This window comes from Corvus kubaryi, unplaced genomic scaffold, assembly GCF_017639235.1.
Source record: "Corvus kubaryi isolate FWS band 111438036 unplaced genomic scaffold, C.kubaryi_AGA036_p1.0 37334, whole genome shotgun sequence".
Lineage (NCBI taxonomy): Eukaryota > Metazoa > Chordata > Aves > Passeriformes > Corvidae > Corvus > Corvus kubaryi.
Window position 1 is genome coordinate 5,287,425 of NW_024581108.1, and position 22,424 is coordinate 5,309,848.

The 22,424-nt window shown below is 40.6% G+C and overlaps 1 protein-coding gene across 3 annotated transcripts in view; it reads left to right on the forward strand.

The window, feature by feature from the left end:
• The first annotated feature begins 2,974 nt into the window (after positions 1-2,974).
• VAV3 (vav guanine nucleotide exchange factor 3) overlaps positions 2,975-22,424 on the forward strand; it is a 152,871-nt gene continuing 133,421 nt past the window's right edge. For 2 of the 3 annotated variants that reach the window (XM_042029991.1, XM_042029992.1), the window contains exon 1: positions 2,975-3,250. In XM_042029991.1, coding sequence (XP_041885925.1) covers positions 3,047-3,250 — 204 coding nt within the window. In that variant the 5' untranslated portion in view covers positions 2,975-3,046. The remainder of the gene's footprint in view (positions 3,251-22,424) is intronic. The other variant, XM_042029993.1, reaches the window with a different exon arrangement.

A 22,424-nucleotide genomic window follows, 5' to 3' on the forward strand; every position in this document is an offset into this window, starting at 1 on the left:
TCTTCAGCAATTGGTTCATTTAAAGTACTTCATATTTGAGGTATGGATTTTTTTTCTTTTTTCTCTCTTTTTATTTTTTTTCTATTAATAGCCCCCCCCCCCCAAAAAAAAAAAAAAAAAAAAACAAACCAACCCATATAGAAGTAGCTTTTGAAGAGAAACGAATTTTAGGATTGGAAGAAAAGTTGAACTCCTTCCAATGAATGACTGAGGACAACGTAGGAGGCTGAAAAAGGTTGTTAAGAGTGCTCGTAAGAGAGGAGGAAAGTGATTGTGCAAATATTTCTGCCTTCTGCTCTAGCAAGACTGTGCTGACCGTGAATTTTGCCTTTGAATCCATTTGCCCCTTCCCTTCTCTCAAGCATGTAACTCTTTGCAGAGAACTATTTTTCTGGAATTTGTATGGTTATATGGATTCTTCTCCACTTGGAAGAATGTTGCTCAGTTAATTACATGAAATACAGTAGAGAAACCAGTGTGTTTTCAATGAAATTTGGTTCTAATATTGTACTATAACATCCTATGACTTAGAAGCAATTTAAAACTGCAGTGTAGGTTTTTCAGATATTTAGAATTTCACCCATCACCTTTAAAGCGCATGTATTGTTTGGATGTAAATTTTAGATTAAGGAATGTTGGACTGCTCGTATTAACCATGTAAAAAAGATTGGATCAGTTTGAGCAACCAGCCTGAAGTGTTTTTCTTGCTATTTATGAATCAGAACAGCGCTCATTTTTGGTATCTCTGCAAAGGCATCCAAACCGTTTATGTTGCTTTCATAGTGCCGTACCACCAATCCTGGCTGGAGGTAGCTGAAGTGGGGATGAGGATAATGTAGTGAAGATGGTTTTCTGTTTCTTTTATCTATTTTGCTTTTCTACTTTCTGCATTTGCTTCAGTGTTATGGTTGTTGTCAGCCTGAGAGTGGATAGCTTGTGGGCACAACTGAATTATTTTCATACGTGTCACAGATAAAATATATTTCTATGAGAAAGTGTTTATTGTAGTCTTGATCAAACTGCTCTATGTTCTTTACAATGGATGATGATATCCAAATGATCGCAGCACAAACTGTTAGTTTCAGTCCCTTTTGATTTAAATTAGGAATGAAATTCTTTCTAATTCTGCCTGGTTGCAGGCAGTCTGATACTGTGATAGCATGTTTGTGTTGCAACCTGCCCTCTCCTCCAGCTGCTCAGGCATAAAACAATCAAATGTTGGTCTGAGGAGGCAGAGGTACCTGTTACCCAGTGTTTGGGCTGAGGTTGTTAAACAGAGAATTCCCATTTCCTGAGAAATGGGAGCTGCATGGCTGCGACCACCCAGGTAGGATTGGAGCAGGAAGGACCTGCTGGGAAGGAGGCACTACTGAGGCAACTCAACCTAATGTCACACTCTCCCATGTAAAATGATTTTAAAGAATTAAAGGTCAGCTGCACTGTCACCAGTCCTTTGCAATGAGGATCCCTCTTTTGATTCATGCAAAGCTGCTTGCTCCTAACGGGAGTTTGCATTCAGTTAAAATGTATTTGTGCTCTGACATGTCAGGCCAGGCTATCTGAGCTTCCTCTGCACTGAGCAGACCTGGGAGCCTCTTTGGTTTGCCAGCCCAGATAATGTATGCAACTTTGGGCATCTTTAAGAGTGGAAACAAATGCTGTTCCCAGATGACCTTGAGCAACACTTGTGCCTTCTAATGAGGTAACAAGTCACACCTGTCTCATCCCATCACCTGCTGGGTAGTGGCACAGGTGTTACAGATCATGGAGCTGGATTTTGGGTCATGATTGCCTTTGGCTTTTTGGGCGGGTGCAATGCAAAATGGTGAGCTGTCCTGTGGCATGTTCGGCAGCCAGTGGCTGCTCAGGAAAATGCCTGGAATAACAGATATACTGCCTGTTTAAAGAAAGAAAAAAAAGTGAATCAGCATATTGACCTTACTGAAACATGCAAATCACTTGCTAGGCCACAACTTCTGAAATAAATTCCCATAATGTCTGTATTAATTCTTTTAGAAACTATTAAAAGGATTTGTGGGATTATTCTGAGCTCAGACAGCAGTAAGTGTCAGGCTTTTAACTGAGGAGGTGTGGAAACCAGCAACAGTGGACTATCTTGAATAACTGTGTTAGTGTTTTGTTCTTGGAAGGCTTTTTCACCCTGGACTGTTTGTTTGTTTTTTTTTTTTTTCCCCCTCACATAAATGTTAATAGTACTCATAAAGGGTTCACGGGTTAAAAAAACCCCAAGTTTTTGTATCCTTTTAAGAGTTGGGGTTTTTTTTTGGTAGAAATTAAGTTTCCAGTACTGCTTCAAAAATCAAAAAGAAATAATAGCTTTTGAGTTTTGAAGGATATCGTGAACTCTGGTGTTTGTGTTGTCTGGTTTTGGAGTCTGTCACACTTAGTAACTTAAAATCACTTGTATTTTTTTTTTAAGTTGTCTGAATGCTTGCTGGAAGTCATTACGTATTTTTAAACATTATTTAAAATGCAAATAAAATTCAAGTAATTGCAAAGTACTTTAGGAGAAAACAGATGGGAAAACAAAACTATGCCATGATGTGTTCTCTATCGTTTCTAGAAGTCGCTCGGAGTATTCTGCTTGAAGCTTTTCTGAGCACTCAGCTGTTTGCTTAGTGAAAGGACAAAGGACTGACAGCAAGGCAGAAAATGCAATTGCGCTGCTATCTACACCTGCGTCTCAGAGCTGCGCCTTGTGTGCCGCAGGTGCTGTGTTTACACCATCATCGGGCGAGCAGACGAGACAAGAACCTTCACGGATCGGCCTTGGGAGCTGCTCGGCGACGGCTGCCAGGGGCACACGCTCCCGCCTCCAGCGAGGCCGCCGCGGAACGGGCAGGTGCGGGCGCGCTGGGCTGGGCGGGTGCGGGGCGCGGCGAGGGGCGGTGGGAGCCGCCGGACCCGCCTCCCGGGGCGGGCGCGGACGCGGGGCGGGGCGGGACGGGCCGGCCGGGGTACCGGCGGTGGCGGGAGGGCGCAGCAGGGGCCGCCGCGGCCGCAGCATCGCGGCGTGGTGGCGGCGATGGAGCCCTGGAAGCAGTGCGGGCAGTGGCTGATCAGCTGCAAGGTGCTGCCGCCCAACCACCGGGTGACCTGGGACACGGCCCAGGTCTTCGACCTGGCGCAGACGCTGCGCGACGGCGTCCTGCTCTGCCAGCTGCTCAACAACCTCCGCAGCCACTCCATCAACCTCAAGGAGATCAACCTGCGCCCTCAGATGTCCCAGGTGAGGCCGCTCTCCCCAGCCCCTGTCCGCTGCCCGTGTCCGCGCCCTTCGCGCCGCGCGCGGGGTCTCCGCGTGCTTTGCCTTGCGACTTGTGGCGGCGCGGAGCGGGACCCGCGGGGTGCTGCCGCTGCCTCTCTCCAGCCCGGAGCCTCCGCGCCCGCAGGGCGGTGAGCGTGAGTTGGACCTGGGGCAGTCCCTGCCGGCACCTTCCCTGCGCGGTGCGGCCGTCCAGCCCGGGCTCGGCGCGTCCCGTCCTGGGTGCTGGGACAGGGCTCAGCTTCAGCGCCGGGCTGGCGGCTCCCGAAACCTCCGCAGCGGGAGGCGGTTCGGGTGAGAGTTCCCCGGGCCCGTCGCGGGGTGGCCGTGGGAAGAAGTTCCCGCAGTAGTCCCAGGGTCAACAATTGAACGTCTGTGTGCGTTACTATTTAATGTGAGCAGGCTACAAATCGAACGACCTCTTGCTTCTAGTTTTTCTGGCTACACCTAGGGACGTGGTGGGGAGGGTGGGCGCCGGGCCGATGTGGCTGAGGAGCGGGGAAGGCAGAGCAGGGGCTGTGGGAAGCGGCGGATGAAGCCCTGGTAGCGCCAGTGAGCTGCTCTTCCCAGTTTTTTGTGACTTACGGAGTTGAATGGAGAAGACTGATTAGTAATGAGAAATCGTATTCTTGGTAGCTGGTTGCTTGTGTAGTATTATTTTTTTAAAATTTTATTCAGACCCTTTTATTTTTGTCTTTTTAAGTTGATATTTGGAATAATTATTTAATACCCAAGTGTAATTCCTAATTCAGCCCTGTTTTAAACGCGGTTTTTAGTTTGGACTAATGCTTTGTTACTGTGACTCATAAAGTTGGTTTCAGATATCGAGATAAGATTATATTAATAATTCAAGAAGAGACTATATATACATGACTTCCTGTCACTGCTTCATGCACACCTATGCCTCGGCAGAGGTGGTGGCAGCCAAGCAGATGTTGTCTGGAAGGAAACTAACTTCTGAGCCTGTCATGTGTTTTAAAACATTGAGAAACAGACGTACTGTAACATTTCAATGTTATGGTTCTCTTTTTGATTTATAATAATATTGCTATTGCTATTCACATTTAGGATGCTGGCAAAAAAGCAGTAGTAGTGAATTACGCTACTTTGTCCATGTCTTTGTCGATGTTTGCTTATAAACCCAGTTATTTTATTTCTTATTAATTTTTTCTTTTAGCAGCTGTGTCTTACTACCAAGGCAGCATTTTCTGGAAGCTCAGAGTGCAGAAGGGGAAAATGTAGTTCAGCTAGTCAGACTCAAAGCTCTGAGACTCTTGCACTAGATGTGAATGGCATAAAGGCTATCTCAGTGTACTTGAGAGCTCAAGTGCCTGCTTGAATGGCATATGCAGAGGCAAGACTTCATGTGAGTGATGGAGCTGCACAAAGGGTGGGCTTCTCTGGGTGGAAGGAATCCAGCTCAGTTTTTTCTCTGTACCATTACAACTTGTGAGTTTCAGCTCTTGCTAAACCAGAGCCTTGGTTTATATTTGTTTTTTTTTTTTAATGAACTAGAAAGGTGTTGTCATGATATTACACAGTATTTTTGAGATGGCTAACTCATTGCATCATCTTGAATTCTAGATTAATGTTGATTATCTGGACCACTATTACTTGATTTTATTTTTGATGAATTAAAACCGTGGTAGTCTCCCTCTGTCTACTAAAACTAAGTATCAAAATGCTTTGTTGTCTTCTTTGTTAGAGCAGGTTTGGGAATCAAGATTAATACTTATTTAAGTATGTTTGAACTATGGATTATAATTGTAGATCTTGGATTATTTACAACGGTTGTCTCCTTGTTTGCTGTATGCCTGAGGTACCTGAAGTCTACAATGCTGCAGACTGCACTCTCCAGTGATGCATTTCTCTGCCCTACACTAATTTTACTTTTTAAACAAAAGGAACTGTTGCTGGATCAAAATCTATAATGGGTAACTCCACATAGTGTTAAATTTACTGGGAATGTTACCTTTGTGTTCTGTGAGTTCAAGATTCAGTGATCTTAGTGAGGTTCTGTGGGGTTTTTGAAAAGTCTTTGGAGGACACCCTTTTTGCTGGAAATGATCACTCAAGTGAAAATTTCAAAAATTGTTGAAATTGAAATTCTGCCAGTTGCTTGTAGTTTGTGGCTGAGACTGTAAAGAGCTCATAGTAATAACTTACGGAGAAGTCTCAGTGGCGTGAAGATTATTCAGTTGGTGAGATCTGCTTGGAGTTGGGCCCGAAGTTGTGAGTTTGTCAGAATAGTACTTGTCAGTAAACTAATACTGCATCACAGTAGATTTGCATCATAAAGTTGCTGTACATAGGATCTTGGGGTCTTGTAGAAACACAAGCTAGCTCACCTGTTGCTTGTGGGGTAATGAGTTACAGGCACTGGAGGCAGAGCAGAGTTGGCATTAGGATGAAAATCTTCTTGGCCACTGACTGCAGAGTCTGTCTGAAAATGCTGCTGTGTCTGTACTGACTAGCTGACCTGTTTGAACTTCATATGGCACTTATCCCTCATCTTCTAAAACTGAGCTGCAGCTCCTGTATTCCTTGATCTGATGTTGTTTTCTTCCACTAAGTCTTAGAATGGGTCAGGGGATTCTTATTGCACAAGTTTTGATCAATACAGCGACTGAGAAGGGTGGATGAAAGCTTCATGAATGGGCCTCATTGAAGTCAGACTGTTAGATTTTGGCTGTGTCTCTTACTGCAGTTGATGTTTCAGGCCTTTCTCTATGAACCAAGTTTTCATGTCTTGGAGGCTGGTTACAAATGCACCAGCTCCAAAGAACAGGAAAGTGAGAGGCAGTGCCTCTGGCAGACCTGGGAGTAGGTGTCAGTCCTCTGGCGTGTCAAGTCTTTTTCATTTTGTTACATATTTATTTTTTCAGAATAAATGTGACAGATCACACATCAGTGATGCTCATCAGCTCTGCTCAGTAGTCCTTGGTAACCCCTCATAAGCTATATGAAAAGTGCAGAGGGATTGTGACTGATGCTGCAGTGCCAGATGCTGCTTTTTGGTGGAGCCTGATTCAAACAGGAGCACTGTTGATTTGCTGGGACAGGAGTAGAAACTGAGATTGATGATGCTCAGCATTGCAACACAAATGTGCTTGACCAAATGGCAATGGGGGTGCGTTCTCTTCTATGGGCTGGCTAGCACAGGGAACCACATGCCTTTGTTCCATCACCAGCCATGCACCTTGTCACATCTGTTTTCAAGGGTGGACTGTTTTATGCGTTTGAGATCTGTGGATTCTGCCCCTTTACCTTTTTGGAGATAATGCCTGTGCAAGAGAAATGTCTCAGTGGCTTTAGGCCGTGGTAGTCATATGCATAACATTGGGGTTTGAACCTTTTTGAATGCTGTCTGTTTTCATCTGCATTACTGTATGCTTATGAACATACGTATATTTGGTTAGTGGAAGTTGTCCTATGAAGAGCAGAAGCTGATTCAGTCAGTTACACTTTACAGACAGTGAACCTCAGATGTTAAAAGTATAAACCTCGCATATATAAAGGCTAAGCAGCACTGAGCCTTCCTCTTCCGGATTGCCAGCTCAGTGCTGCCTGGCTCCTGTCTGAGAAGCTGGTGTGTCTTGGTGTGAGGTTCCCTGTGAAAAATTACACATGGGCTTTGTATGAGATTGGAAATTCAGGTTCAGGGACATGCATGTCCAGGGTTTTTTTTTTTTCCACTCTTAACAGAACAGAAAAATGTCAGCTCTATTAAGAGCTCTTGTGTCAATGCTTAAACTTACTTTGTTGTTTGAACTCCCACGAGCTAACAACTTGAGTTAGTTCAACCTGTGTGTGTGCCATCAGAAAAGGAAATGTAAGAGGTGGATCAAGTAATACCTTTTGGCCTTTAACTGTAGGGGAGCCTGTCTGATTCAGTTAGTGTTTTGAAAGTGGTCTTATTGCAGGCACCAAACACTTAAACACTATAGCTGCTGGGAATGGAGCTAGAAGAGGGAATGCGCTAAATGAATAAGGGAGGTGTGACTGGTGTGCTGGTGTGTTGCAGGGTTTCCCCTGAAGTGGAGCATCAGTCTCTGGTGACAGTGAGAGCATGGAGCACTGAAGCTCAGTGTCTGTGTCTTCAGAGCTGTTCACTCACCACACATGCTGCCTCTTGGCTAATGTAGGCTGGTAAAAGTAATAAAAATAGAAGTGATCCATAACAGAAAGTACTAATCTTAATGTTTAATCATAATCAGACAAGAACTTAAGTAATTTCTCACCAGAAATGTAAAACCTAAACCAATGGATTATGATGGATTTGCAGAACATGTCATCTGTTTAATGCTTATCTTTTATCTTTAGTACTTTGCAAACTAGTTTTGAAATGGTTTTTGCAAGGCATTTAGTTAACTTGTGAGAGATTGCTAAACAGGAAAACAGCACTTAATGCAATACTGGCATGGGAGTTTACCTAAAGGGGATGTTGACACAGATTAAATATTAAAAATAACTATTTCCTATTATTCTAATAAAAATAAACAAAATACTCCTCACTTAGTATTAAAAGTTCAAGTATTTTCTAATTTTAGGGAGTTTTTTTGGTGTGACCATGTTGTCCAAAGGAAGTTGGTTATCTTTGTCATCCATGTAATATTTTGGTGTGCTGACAGAGCGTTTTATACAGGAGTTTATTTTTCTTGGTTACAGTGGTAGCAGGTAGTCTCAGGATGTGTTTGTGCTGAGTGAGACATACCTCTCTGTTTCCTCTGATCCTGCCTTTGGTGTGAGGCTTCCCCATTCCCCCCAGGTGACAACCCTGATTTCCTATCCTGAGTGTGCATCCCCCTCTGTAAGCTCCTCACAGCTGGATATGCTGTGTTTTCTTGTTACGTAAGGTGCTAGGAAGTACCACAAAGATACATTTAGATTAATACAGTTTTTCTGAAACTGTAAAACTTCTTGTGCTTGAACAAGAGTGTAGAAACTGGTTCAGCTTTTGTCGGTGTAGAAACAAGAGATGTCTTTAACTGCCCCCTATTCTTCTTGAATTCTTTGAATCTTACTGTATATTCACATGCATTTAAAAGAATTCAGTTTTCAAATGTTTTCAGTCTCTTTGCTTACTTGCTGGTACTTTGGTCCACTTAGCATCTTTACCACATTTAACTTTATTTCCATGATTCATTTAAATGAAAACTATATTGGCCATAAGATATATTATCCAGAAAAAGCGTATTTATCTATGTGTATGTTGTGTGTACATATGCATATCTTATATGTGTTGGACTTGATAAAATGTTTTGAACAAATATTTGTTCAAAGCAAAACCTTAATATGACCTCTGTTTTGTTCTAAGAAAAGACTGATGAAAAAGTAGTGACCTGGTTTTTCTAGGTAATTCTTCCTACCTTAAGAAGATAAAGAAAATAGCTCTTGAAAACTGATGTAATGATTTTAATTGACTCACATGGATTCTTTTTCATTGCAGGGGGAAGGAAAAACTGCAGTTGTAGTCTAGGGTAAAGCTTGCTTTACATGTTATGTTTATTATACAGTTATTAAATGCAGCTTATGTATCTTGCCAAGAGGTGTCTCAAATGTTCCCTTCTGCACAGAATTTTGGTGTGCTGGCAGCTATGTAATGCATTTACAGAAAAAATATTTGTGCTGGTTTCTCACAGAGGCTGTAGCATGTGCCAGCAGTGGATAATATAAATTAATGTCTGTGTATGGCATGCTGCTGTGTCATGTGGGAAAAGCCAAGTTTTTTTCTAAGCCTTGTCTGACAAAGGTGGGAGACCTGTGACAGTGGCAAGTTGAAGGACTGCTTATGAAAAGAAACAAATCAAATGGGTTAAAGGAGATAGATATATATATATATATATATATATATATAAGAAGTAGGAGGAAATAATCGAGGGAAACAAAATTAATTAGAGAGAATGGTCAGAAGAAGTTGGGAAGCTGGTTTTAAAAGGGTATCAGTAAGCAAGACACTTAAGAATTTTGGTATTTATTGCAAGATAAGTACAGAAACTCAATCTTGGATATGCTGTGTTATTCTTTAATGATAATGGATAGCGGCTTTATCATTGCTAGCATGCCAGTCTGTTATAACGTGCTGCCTTACGGCTGTGAGTTGCAGGAGGTTATTTGCCAGGCTGCAGCACTGCACATCAGGCTGGGTTAGCAGAAAACATCAGTACAGTTTGTGCATTGGAGAGATAGAGGATCTTGGATTTCTCACATGCATCCCTTTCCGCTCTCCTTTGAAGGTCAAAAGAGTTGATGAAATCATAGTTGTAAAGAAATAGAGAGTAAGGAGAGAAAGGGCTGCAAGGGGAGAGAGAGGCAAGGCAGCTGGCAGGGGTGAGAGGCAGACCCCGCAGGGAGTGTGGTGGTGCATCCATCTTGGCCGCGCCAGGAGGGCCCTGGCATAGCTGAGCCTGGGTTTCACTGGTGTGGGTGTTGGGGAGGAGGGTTAACTGGGAGCAGCAGCTAGCAGGCTGCTGAGAGCCACGGGCGGGAAGGACTTCCAGAGAACAGTTTGATATTGGTGAAATAGAGGAGACCCTTCTGCTGAAGTCGTGTTGGCTCCCTGACCAGCAGCTGACCCAGAGGGGAATAGGACAAGTGCCTGTGGCTGCAAAGGAAAGCCGCTGGGGTGTGCTCCCCTCTCTGTGCTGCTACATGCCGGGAGAGAGGGCAGCTTCTGTCCAGACCCGAGTGTGTCACTGCCTGGAGCAGGCAGGGAAGTCCTGGCTTGTGCACTGCATTGTGTGGGCATCTGAGTACAGAGGAATATGTATTGTTTTATTAGATCACTGACAGTTTTATCTTCTTTAAGTTTTACTTGATATAGAGGTGTCAGTTTTTGAACTTGTTCCCCCAATACTAAAATTGTACCTGTAGTTCTTTGAAGACCAAACTGAACAAAATGCCCCATCAAAATCCTTTGATTTTTTCTTCTCCTTTCTGTTGCTGTGAAACAGCATTGCAGTACTTCCATCTCATTCCATAATACTTCATAGGAATGTTTTGTACTACCTTACATTGTATTATTTCAGTATTTCAGAAGTTCTATTTCACTGAGAAATACTAACTGATGTGCAGTTTATTAAATGGCTATTAATTTCTTCCCCTGCACTTTTTAATGTACTTGGCATAATCTGAAGCTACCTTTTCTTTCCTCTTATTTTGCTTTGACAAGCATGTTTCAGACTTGAGGCATTGTGAAATACCAGTTGTTTGCTAAGACTTACGATGTGTAGAATGCAATCTGAACTGACATCTGTATAGTAAGGCTTTGAATTTTTGTATTTAAGAGAAAGATATTCTGTCAAAGCTCAATGAATGCTATTGGCTTCAGCTCACCACACTGTCAAGTGAGAATGTATCTTTTGGAAAAATATTGGTCAATGACCCTTTCTGTCATCCTATACTAAATGTCAATAGTGAATGCCTTGGTAACGTGAAACACTGAAGGACTATTAGTAGGATATTTGTTTCTTTGTTTATTCAGAACATGAAACATTAGACACAAATTGCATACTATAGAGGTATTGCAGCAATTTGTACAAAAGCCACTCATGTACTATTTAAAATCCTTTTGCAGACCTACAGGTATGGTTCAGTTGTCTTATATTACAATCAAAAATATTTTTGACCTTTACTTTCATTCAGATTTTTATTTGATAATTGGTCAATAAGTATTCAGTTTATCTGTCAGTATTTATTTTTTTGCTCATTCTATCTGTGAAACTTAATTTGAATCATATAGCGACTATAGTATGATTGCCTTGCAGAAGCAAAAAAAAAAAAAAATTTGCTATAATCAAATATTTTCTGGAAAAAAAACTCCAACCAAAACCACCCAACAAACCAAGGCATTTTTAAAAGCATATTTTTAACTGGTAAAGCTTAGCAGAACAAGATGATCTGTGTTTTCAAAATCCTTCAATATGCCCTTTAATCCTTGGCACCATCAAATTTACCCAATTGTTTCTGAGTTATATAATGGTATGTGCTGTATAATCTATACTTAGGGTATTTTGTACCATTGCTTGTTCCTTCATTCACACTGTTTCTACATGGAAAGAAACCTGACAGTCAACTAAAATGGAGTGATTAGAACTTGGCCCTTAAAAATGTTAATTGTCACAGCAGTTGCACTTCACTGTTGTGTAGGAAATTTGATGCATTAAGAAAGGAATGTGTTATTTTGCTTGCACACACTCTAAGATACCGTAAAAATTATAGCATCATCATAGATTGTGTAATTCCTTGTGTTCTGCTTGCATGTTAGCAGTCAAGATTTAAGTTATACTTATGTGTTCCAGTGATTGACTTCAAATTCCCATCAGCTACTGCCTCATGTAGCAGTGATGCCTGATATCAGCTGATAAAAGGCCATGATGGCCATGGTATTTTTTCCTCTGAATTGCTCAGGATCTCTGAGTAAGTATGTCTGATTCCAGCACAAAGAAGGTTAAAGGTAGATGGAGGACCACGCCTTCTCTGCACTAATACCCCGTCAGATTTTAGGTGTCTCTGGGTGGAAGTATGGTGATGACATAGTGCTACCATGTGAATTGTAACTTGAAGTGAACACTCATTAATCCTACTTATCTCTATAATAGGATTTAGATCAAGCTTTGAATTTCTTTTATCTGGAAAATAAGTAGAGTGTAGGAAACACCAGCAAGAATGTTCAAACTATTGGTATTGCCTGAAGCATCTTTCACTCTCAAACCAGAAAGACTGAGACTCCCTTAAGTGCCCTTGCAGGCCCCTGCCTTTGGTCTTATGGTCAGTTGATGTGTGGTTGGTTGAAAAGGGATTTCTGCTAAGGTTTTAAAACCTAACTTACATTGAGGCAGCTGTTTTGAAAGCCTCTTTGTGCTACCTTGTGGCTCAAGTTTTGCATTTCACAGTAGTACCAATTTTGCTAAATTGTGTGAAGTTGTGTGTGGAAATATTAAGGTTTCACTTTCTCTTAATGGTTTACCCTCCATGTATGCGCACAAAGCAATGCAGGGTATCGGGTTGTATATACTTTTCTGAATTGTCTAGTGCTTATTTTTAAATATTGTTGAAAATTCCTGCTGAACTTTGATTTCCCACTTTCCTTTTCTCTCTTTTTTTTCCCCTTTCTTTTGTGTGTGTGTGTGTATCTCACTTAGCTTTTTGGATGCTTGATGTGAAGTAACAATTTTTGGGCCATACCCCAGAGGGCTTGTTTGGGACGTGTATGTATCCTCTTAGCGATGTTTGGTTTGACTGAATTTTTAGAGCATTTTTAAAAGTGCAGAATATGTTAAAATCTTAAGTGGCCTTTAACAGGTGTGTAATATCCTGAGGTTTAATGGGAGTCTTAAGAGTTAACTTGAGCCATTTTGTTTTGAGTTCTGCCTGTCCTGATCTTTTTCTCCATCACAAAGAGGGCAGTGCACATTTCCCCACCACTGTGTCTTGATGTTAATCACTACAGGTAGTAATGAGAAAGTTATTCAGAGTCTGTGTTCATTCAGTTTGCATTTGTGGTTGGCAGCACTGAATATGGTGATGCATCTTCTCTGTGGATTGTGCTGAGGCCGCTGGTTTCACTGCAAGTATGCCGAACAGATGGCCCTCTTTTAAAAGCTGAGGTTTAACTCCCCAATTGTTCTCAGTGATGCCTTCAAGCAATGTTGTTGTTTAGAAGTACTGTGCCTCAGTAAGTGCTGGTAGCTACACTTATATTGTGCTGCTGCAGGTTTTATGAAGCTTTATGGAAGTGACTCCTGTAATCCTGTTGGAATGCCTCTATAGTAGTATCATAGCCCTATAGTTCTCCTTTCTGCTGAAGACCCTGGTAAAATGATTAGCTGAGATGAAAGGCTTTGCTGCCTGGGACATTTGCCTGTTAACGCAGACGGTGATGGGAGAGTGTGGATATAGGGATAGCTGAGCCATGCCGGGTACAGGGTGAGCTGCACTTCATGAGAAGCTCCTGAGCAGCACACTGGAGCATATTTCAAATTTGTGTGTCTCCCCAGCTATAATTGCTCAGATTCGCAGACCTCTGGGGAATCTGCTTAATTTAAACTATCTGCTTTCTCTTTTCTGAGCACGTAGTTTTTTGTTGCTTGGAAGCCCCATTGTGCATCACATTATTTCAAGAGCACAAGCTCTAGCAATATTAATGTAATGTGAATTATTCTCTAGTGTTAAAAATAGCTCCTATGAAGTAAAAGAAATAGATAATTTTAAAAAAAGAAATTACAAGTTATTTGCCATGACCAATAAGAGAAACATAAGAAAAGAACTGATAAAGTCCTCAAACAAGAGGGGGAATGTATTATGTAACACTGTCTCTTAGCACACCTCACTAGGAAGAGGCCTGAGGAGTGGATCCTTCCATCAGTAGTATTACAGTGATTGTAATGTGTTCATGTGACCCCTGCTTGGCAGCGAAGAAAGCCTGAGATGTTCTTTTTTGGGGCAAAATTGCTGTCTTGGTGGGATTTCTCTGTGTAGGTCCTCTAAAGGTAGTTGTCATATTAATTAAGGACTTGTTCTTTCTGGCTCAGAACTTGTGTCCATTTCCATGTGATGGAATGGCTTTTTAAGTCTTAAAAACGTTTGTTCGAATTTGTGGCCCAAAATGCATTTTGCTAAATGTTTAGGTTTGGAAATAACTCCTAAGCGATGGATCTTTTAATTCCAGTGAGGAATGAGTGATTTCATCTAATGTTGTGTCTAATCTAAAATTTGTGGTGAAGCAGTTCAGCAGGAAAATTAGCCCTCAAAAGGTTTTGCAGGAATGCCATTCTTGGAAGATGTTCTTAAAACTATTTGGAAAAGAAATGGGGTAGTATTCAGCTTTTCCTGTTTTGTGCTGAAGAGTATTAGAGTTTGACCTCAAAATCAGTGTTTCAATAAAGTAATGTTAAAGTTTAATGAACTTAAAATACCTTTCATCTTGTTTTGAAAGAGCAGCAGAATTTAAAATGTTAGGGTTTCTGTAGAATATTTTATTTTCCTGACAGGTTTGGTAGTGACAAGTTTTTTTCAATCTTCTCTGTTTCTCACATTTTTCTTCCTTGACTCACCTAGGTGAGTCTTGATCTCACCTATCAGAAACCCAGACTGCTCTGTGATTAATAAGAAGTACTGCTGTGACAGGTCTGGGGTTTTTTTTTATTATTATAATTTTACCCCCCTTGTTTATAGTTCTCACTCATTTTGACTTATCTGTTCTGCAGTTTGGTTGTACTTGTGCTCTCTCTAACTGGTCTGTATTAATTTCGCCTTCTACATTTGCCTTCCCCTCCCACTTGTATTTTCTTCTCCTGCCAGTGCATCTGTTTCCTCTTTCCCTTCTTTCCTGATGCTCTTTCTTCCTTTCAACTGTTTCCACTGCCCTGTTGTCTTCACTGTTCCTGTTGGCTTCATCCCTCTGCAGATTGTCTGAAATCTGTTTCCTACATGGATAAGAGCACGTCTCCTCCGGAAGCTGCGTGGATGTGTTGGGCATGAAGGCTCTGGTGGAAGTTACACTTTTAGGACCATTGAAAATAGGATTCAAAGGACTGGACAGTGCTTGATCAGCAATCTCATGCTGGGCTGTTTTAAACTGCTTTTCAGTGACTACTTCTAGTAAATGAGTCATTATTTCAAAAATTTCTGCCACCTCCCTGTTGCAGTCAGAGGTTTGCAACATATGTGAGGGTGTCCCCAAAACTGTTTTGATGCTCTGCTCCAGGTGATAAAGCAGATCACTCTGGTGGAGTGATGAGGATAAAACCTAGTGCTGGCAGCCTGCAGGGTGAATCAGACTGGAAACTTGCTCTTTTCAAAGGCAGTGTTACTTGATTCCTGCCCTTGCCACCAGCCTTTGGATGTTTGTGCCACCATGCCAGTGCTTAAGCAATATTATTCTGTGGTTGTGTCCTGACGGAGCAGGTGGGGATGATGGGAATGGTGCTTATTTTTAACTACTTCTCAGACTGATTTTCAATGTTGCTTACAAGGCAGAAATAGCCAGTCCTGCTAGCCAGTTCGTTCATCCTGCTTCTCCTTCATGTTGGACATCGGGCTCAGTGGTTTCTGTATCTTTTTTCCAGTGAATTCCACTCCCTTGTCAGAGGCTGATAGACATGATAATTTTATTTCTGCTTCCTAGACTGGAGGCGAGAAGACCATTAACACTCCAAGTGAAACAGCCACTACACTGAGTATCTGTATTGTGAGATACAAGCGTTCTCTACACAGTGATGTCCCTGACGGCTTACCTTGATAGCAAATAGTTTGTTTCTTCAGGTTTCTGCAGTTTTGCTTGCTTGCTCTCTGTGGATGGACATAGTCTTCATAGCCCTGGTATAATTCATAGAAGTTGCAGGCACAGAAGGGGGTGATGCCCAGCTGGTTATTCCATGGAAGTGGATGTGCTGTCAGCAAAAGCTCAGGAAGGTCAAGGCATCAGTGGCCAGTGACTGTTCTGTAAATTTGCACCTTTTGTCGTGGTTTGTTCACATTATTTCTCTGCTTGAGGCTGAAGCAGTTCAATATTACCATTTGTGAGTTATTTTTTTAAAGGTTCTCATGGAACTAAATGAAAATTTTTTCATGCAGTTTCTCAGTTTAATGGAGAACATGCATCTGAAGAATAATTATTGTGAAGCTCATCCATTTATGCTTGCTGATGTTATGGTTTCATGTTATTTGAAGTACTAGAGTAGCTTTGCAGTATTTGTTTCATGCTGAGATACTGATGAGAACTTAATCCAGGTCAGTGATTTTTTTACTTTAGTATTGGATCTTAATCCAGGTCAATGATTTTTTTACTTTAGTATTGGATTTTAATCTGGGTCAGTGATTTCTTTTTACTTTGATATTGGATCTTTCATAACTTGTGAATAATTTGCCTCAGATACCCTTTCAGAACTGAAATATGCTGCTGTGAGGAAGTGGCTTTTGCTTAGTTTTCTATCATGCTTTCCTCATGAAAGTTCTCATTGTAAAGTCTAGCCTGCTCTTTTGTGCTTCCTTTAACTTTATTCACTGTTTATAATTGTGAGAATGATTTTTAACTAGGGAAATTCCTTTTAAAATTTGTTCTACTCTAATTTAGTAATATTCTTTTCCAACCTTTATAATTTCTCAGTCTTTACTTACCAATTATTAGTGTCCCAAGTGGAAAATAAACTAGAGATCTTGAGCGGCTACAGATTTCACTGAAAGGGCACATGATGGCTGAACAATTTGTGTGTGGTGGTTTTTTTCTCCCCCTCAACTGGCTTTGAAATGGGTATGCTTTTTTTTTTTTTTTTTTTTTTTTTTTTTTTTTTTAATAAAAACTTCTAAGTTTTCACAACAGTAGTCATTGACAAAAAGAAGTGATTTCCATATTGTCTGTTAGGAGGTCCTTGGATTTCCTATACATGTTCTTCAGTGTCCTCTATTGCATACAAGAAATGACCACATTTAGCAGACAGTAACTGGACTTATTTTGACAAATACGAAAATGGGGCAATTTACTTTTTGCTAGTTCTCTGCAACTGTCAAAAAAATTAATCAGAAATACCCTTGAGTGGCAAGGCATACTGATATTGAAAAGGAAATGTCATTTGAACCAATTTATTGCTCCCTCTGCCATCCTTAAATCACTGTGAATTACAGAGAGCAGATTTGTACAAACTTCAGGTTGTGGTGTTTATTGATGGCAGGGTGTACACCTAACCGGCTTTAGCCGACGTCTGGATACCTTGTGTCTCCTCCAGTGCCACTGCTGCCCCTTTCTGCCCTGAGGAGACTCCTGAAGCAGGTGGGAAGACTTGAGCAGAGAGGCTGTAGGAGAGTTTCCAAGAATTTGTATGGAGGTGTTTGTGTCCTGATGCGGTGGCCTCTTGCTGGTAGCAGATTGACAAAAATCGACAGATTTTGGTAGAACCGTGAGTCATGTTCAGAGGATCAGTTCAGTCAGTTGTATGTGGCACAGCTGTTTTCAGCTGCGGAACAATGAGTCACAAACTTGTGAGTTTCCAGTCCTTGCTAAAGAAAATACCCACATAGCTGCTCTTGTGGTTTCGTTTAGAAATAGATGAGCAGTGCAAGAATTAAATAATTAGACTGACTAGGTCAAGTACTTACTGTATACTGATTTCTGGTTTTTTTTTTTTCAAAGAACATGTATTGACAAATAGCATGTTATTGTCACAAATGGAAAAATGCTTGTTTCTGAAAAAAGTGAATAGGATCTGAATACAAATATTTCCTGAATCATACAGCCAGAAAATTAGTTAGAAGGGTCTATTCTAATTGTTTTGCCTAATTACTCTCCTGCCCTTGTTTCACATAACCTCACTTACTCTGATCTATTAAAAGGCTGTTGCTGCATACTTTTTCTGTCTAGTTGTTCACACTAAATTATCATCTTTCAACAAATCAAACAAGTTTATCTTCTGCTACATGGACTCCATGCTGCTATTCTGCTTATCTGACTTAAAGGCAAGAATCAGCCTTGCAGTATTGTTGTGTCCATTTTTCTGAAAACCACTATTGTTACTTCTGCAATGCTGAGAACCATCTCCATAAAGAGGCAGAGGAAGATCTGTCATTGTTATAAATTCCCAGTTTCAAATTGCATATATATTGATTTTGTTATTCTGTCTAATCTTGTCTCAATAAGATATTATGCCTTTTAGAAGATAGTAACTAGTCCAGGATCATACTGTGTTTTATTTGGATTTCATTTTATTTAGATGAATAGTCTGTAGAACAAAACAATACTAAACAAAACTAGACATAAAACTAGGTTTTCTAGACAAAAGTTAGGCTTCCTAGACATTCTTACAGCTTAGCTCCAATGTTTGCATTCAATATGTTATTAAAAAAAAACACTTAAGGAACCATTTGTGTTGAAGTGGTGTTCTGTTAGGCAATTCATAAGCTGATGCTTGTTCAGAGGCCTGAAGTGTGTTACAGCAGCTGCTTGTATTGCTTTTGTATGTGTTCTTTTGTATAATAGATCTAAAAAAATATTTGCCTACAGCTCGCAGGCAGATGCTTTCATGGTCCCTATGTTAGGTTGTATGTTTTCCTTTATGTATGCATCAGTGCCAAAACCAGTTATGGGTTACTGCTAATGATGAAATTTCTAGCCATGACAAGAGTGACTGTTGATTTTTATGTAGATTTGTGTAAATAGCCAGTATCTTGCTGTGATTTTGGTGTGCCTTTTTAAACTTAATGTTGTTGATGATGCTACTTGTAAGATGTCAGGGATGTATTTATACAACCAGCTTAAATTGTGTTGTGCTATCACACACTGCTGCTAAAGTACTAAATATTAAGTTGTTCTACATGCATGACCACCTTAGATTTTAATAAGATTAATTTTATGACTAAAACAGGATCCAGCTCTCTTCATTAAGTTCAGAAGACCAGCAGAGCACTGAATGAGGGCTTCCCAAGTTAGTGGTTCTCAGATCTCCTTGGTAGACTAGTTTTTCTGGCACTGTTGTGTATGTTTCTTGTAAATTTAAGAGATCTGAAAATACAAGAATGGAACTAATAGCAATCATTTACACAGCCCTTCTTTCAGGGATGAGGAATATCTTTTTACAGGTGTTTTTAAAGTGCTTCAGTAAACTTGCTTTTCGTGAGGTCACCAATATATGTGCAGTGTTGTTCTGAAGTTATTCAGCTGTGAGTCAGTAGCATAAAGACTGGGATGAGTTCTTCACTTTAAAATGATCCTTAACACAGTTCATCATCTATGAACACTTGGAATAATGTGCCAAAACTCGAAGCACATTGTACTTTAATAATTAGAATTATTATTTACGTGCAATATTCTGTAGTTCTTTTCCCAAGGTGGTTCTGTAGCAAGAGAGTGGAAACATCTGGTGGCAAGATACTTGTACTTGACAAGGCATTGGTGGTGGCAGAGTGCTCCGGGTGGTTATTGAAGTGGGGCTCTCGTGTGTGTGACATCTCCTTCTGCCCCGTGCTCTGAACAGCTGCTCTTGGGCTCCATCAGCTCCCCATGACTTTTGTAGTCTATATTGCAGGAACTGCCACGATACAGTAACAGTAAAGCTTCTGCTAGTAAGGCTGGTTGGTTGCTTTTTGCACTGCTGAAAGGCTTAGTTATTGTGGGATCTGAAGCTTGAGGCTCAGTGGAGACACTAAGCTTGCTCTGCATCTTGGGCTTTGTGCTGCTCTCTTGCTGAAGAGGCAGCTTTCCTGTGTGGTCTTTTATGGTCTGCCATGTACTTTACCTGCTGAAGACTGAGGAACAGATCTTTTAACAATTATGTTGGGTTCTTTACTGAACCTGCCTTCATGTTTTTTCTAATGAGCCGTTTGAAAAAACCATCTATGTTACAGTTACTTAAGAGCAGTTTTCTCAATTGGATTGTAGAAAAATATGATATTAGTATCTTAAGACTCAGCACACAGTATGGTTCAGTAATGCATACTTCTCACTGGTGCTCACATACTCCATTTAAAACCCTGATTGTACTGCATCAAATTGCTCAGCAGACTAAGAGTCCAGATAATGCTAAATTATACTCTGCTGCTCAGGTTTCAGAGTATTTGGTTTATTCACAATTTGATTATTTTAGGCTATCAATAAATACTCATGTTCTAGGATTTTAATTTTTTTTCTTTTCATATTTTCATAAATCTCCTTCATTCTCATGAGACCATGCTCATGATTGTGTTTTACTTTGCGAGATGCCAAATTGACAGCCTTTGAAATGGAGTTTTGGACCATTTCTTGATCTACCTCAACTATTATTGTGAGACAAAGTATCAGTATGATTTAGCTGTCGCATGAAATGGGCCATGTATAAGAGGTGACAGTTGAATTTCTCTGAGCATCCACATACTTGCCTCTGCTGAGATGATCACAGCTGTTAATTCATACTAGTGGAAGTAAGTATTTATGCAATTTTGACACATCTCCCTCACTAATTTGTGTTGCCTTCAATGATGTGTTTCATTTTGGCAGACAGCTTGGAGTGAATGCAGCCTTTTAGACTGCAAGTGCCTACGATGGTGTACAACTGGAATGCTTTATGTCAGCTTAACCTTTCTTTCACTGTAAGCCTTCTTAAGGAAGGAGACCTACTGCAGCTTCACAAAGATTCATCTGATTTTTAAGTTGGTGGCGTAAATTAAGGGTCTAAAACTTATCAATTCTTGCGTTATACAGATACTTCCCTTGAATCCCTTAATTAGGAGAGTTACATGTTCTGAAGAAATGAAGTGCAGTTTACCTAACACTGGCTGGGTTTCAGAGTGACACAGTGGAAAACAGTTGTGGGTAAAAAGATGTTAGTCTGTACATTTTTAGATTTGTATTTTAACTGCCTTTTGTCTCAGAATTTTTGGAAGTTGAGAACTCTTAATGTTTTTGTCTCTTATTTATCACAGGAATTGCAGCTGTGGATCAAATCACAGTTTCATCTACTTCACTATCTCGTTATCGACATCCAGACCAGATTCTTCAGAACAGTAATCTGTTCTCATAGATAGCTGTGGAGGATGTAGCAGCCAGGGGATTTTGCAAAATGCATGTGCAGAAGCTTGTTTTGTGCCGCAAACATTCATTATGCTGTTACGCATTATGGCTCATTATGCCATTGCAGTCTGCTGCATAAGCCACAGTACTCCAGTATTCTGTAGTTGTGGTCTTCTTTTTTTAAAAAGATGTAATAAAATGAGAAAAGTTCAGAGAAGGGCAGTGGAGGTTTCTGATGGTATTAAACAAACAATAGAAAAAGAAGAATTTGTCAGCTTTTCACAAGAGGCAATACAGGGGAAGACTAAGAGGCCTGAGAAAAGAGAAAATTGTGCTGTCCTTTCCAGTGTAGAAACACAGGGGGTGTCCAATGGAAATGCAACTTTTGAGATGCCAACTGTATGGTACTCAGTGCAGGAAGGATGACATTTGGTGGCAGGTGCATATGTTGAAGCTCCAGAGAAGAAGCTTTTACACAAGGTGTAAAAATGCAGTCAGTACACTATACAACTGAATTTTTGCCTCCAATCCTGCAAATTTACTTTTGGAGTTTGTTTTTCATTCATGGCTATTCCCACTGGTTTGTGATTTGGGCTTTTGGACTTACTTGTTCTACTTATTTGACTTGCAATCCTTGAGAAGTATTCTCTGAATATATTGGAAGCCCCTGTCCTTGCCATGGAGAGCATGGTCTAATAAACTGCAAACCTGAAGTGACACACCAGCAAAAATAGAACAGTGGATTTTTAAAATAGGTAACTAGAGGACAGTCAGATTCATACTGGGCAATTTGTAGAGAGCTGTAATTGCATCCTTAAAGTCTTGCTAGGAATTTATTCCATGACCATAAGTTTGGAAAAGAATACATATATGCAATTCCAGAAAACATTAAAAGTATTTAATGAATCATGCCTGTTAACACTAATGACTGTTAATAAGAATATTGTTCCTTTCTCTTGGAAATCAAAGACCTAGTACATGATCTGTATCTGCTGGTAAGAAATGGAAAAGCATAGGAGTTATTTGGGTTAGGCTCACCTTTAACAGGAATTGACAACCCTGTGTAGGTCATTAGCCCCCCCTCCCCTCCCCAGTTGTGTTGAATTTCCATGCAGGTTTCAGTGCTGACAGCTTTCAAAACTTTTTAAGTGTTTACAAAAGAACAAGTTAGTATATGCTGACTTAAAAATGCTCTTGAACCCCCACTGTAGGTGTTTGTAAAGGGATTACATAGTCGAGGTCCAGGTCTGGCTTGTAGGGCCTGTGTTCAGGACACTACAGCCACAAGTTATTCACAAAGGAGATCCAGTTCAGATGGTGAATTCAGTGGTGCTTACTTTTAGGTGTAGGGTAGAAATAAGTGAAAGGGAGGGTGTTTCTGTAATGGAGGTGAAGTCAGGTGTGGATCCCTCAGGTGAATTCTGTGCCTTTAGCCTATAAGGCAGCCCTTTGTTACACCTTCATAGGGCTCCTTACACCCCCAAATTAATTTCCCTTGCACAGGTATAGGGAAAGTAAGATCTTCTCATGTTATTGCACTAACGTCAGAGACTTGGTAAAAACCAAGCAGAGTCATGAATAAAAGATACCAAGATACAATGGAAGCAGCTTTTTAGTGTGCCAAGCTAACAATATGGAACAGATGTGCTTGGTGTTCTCTCT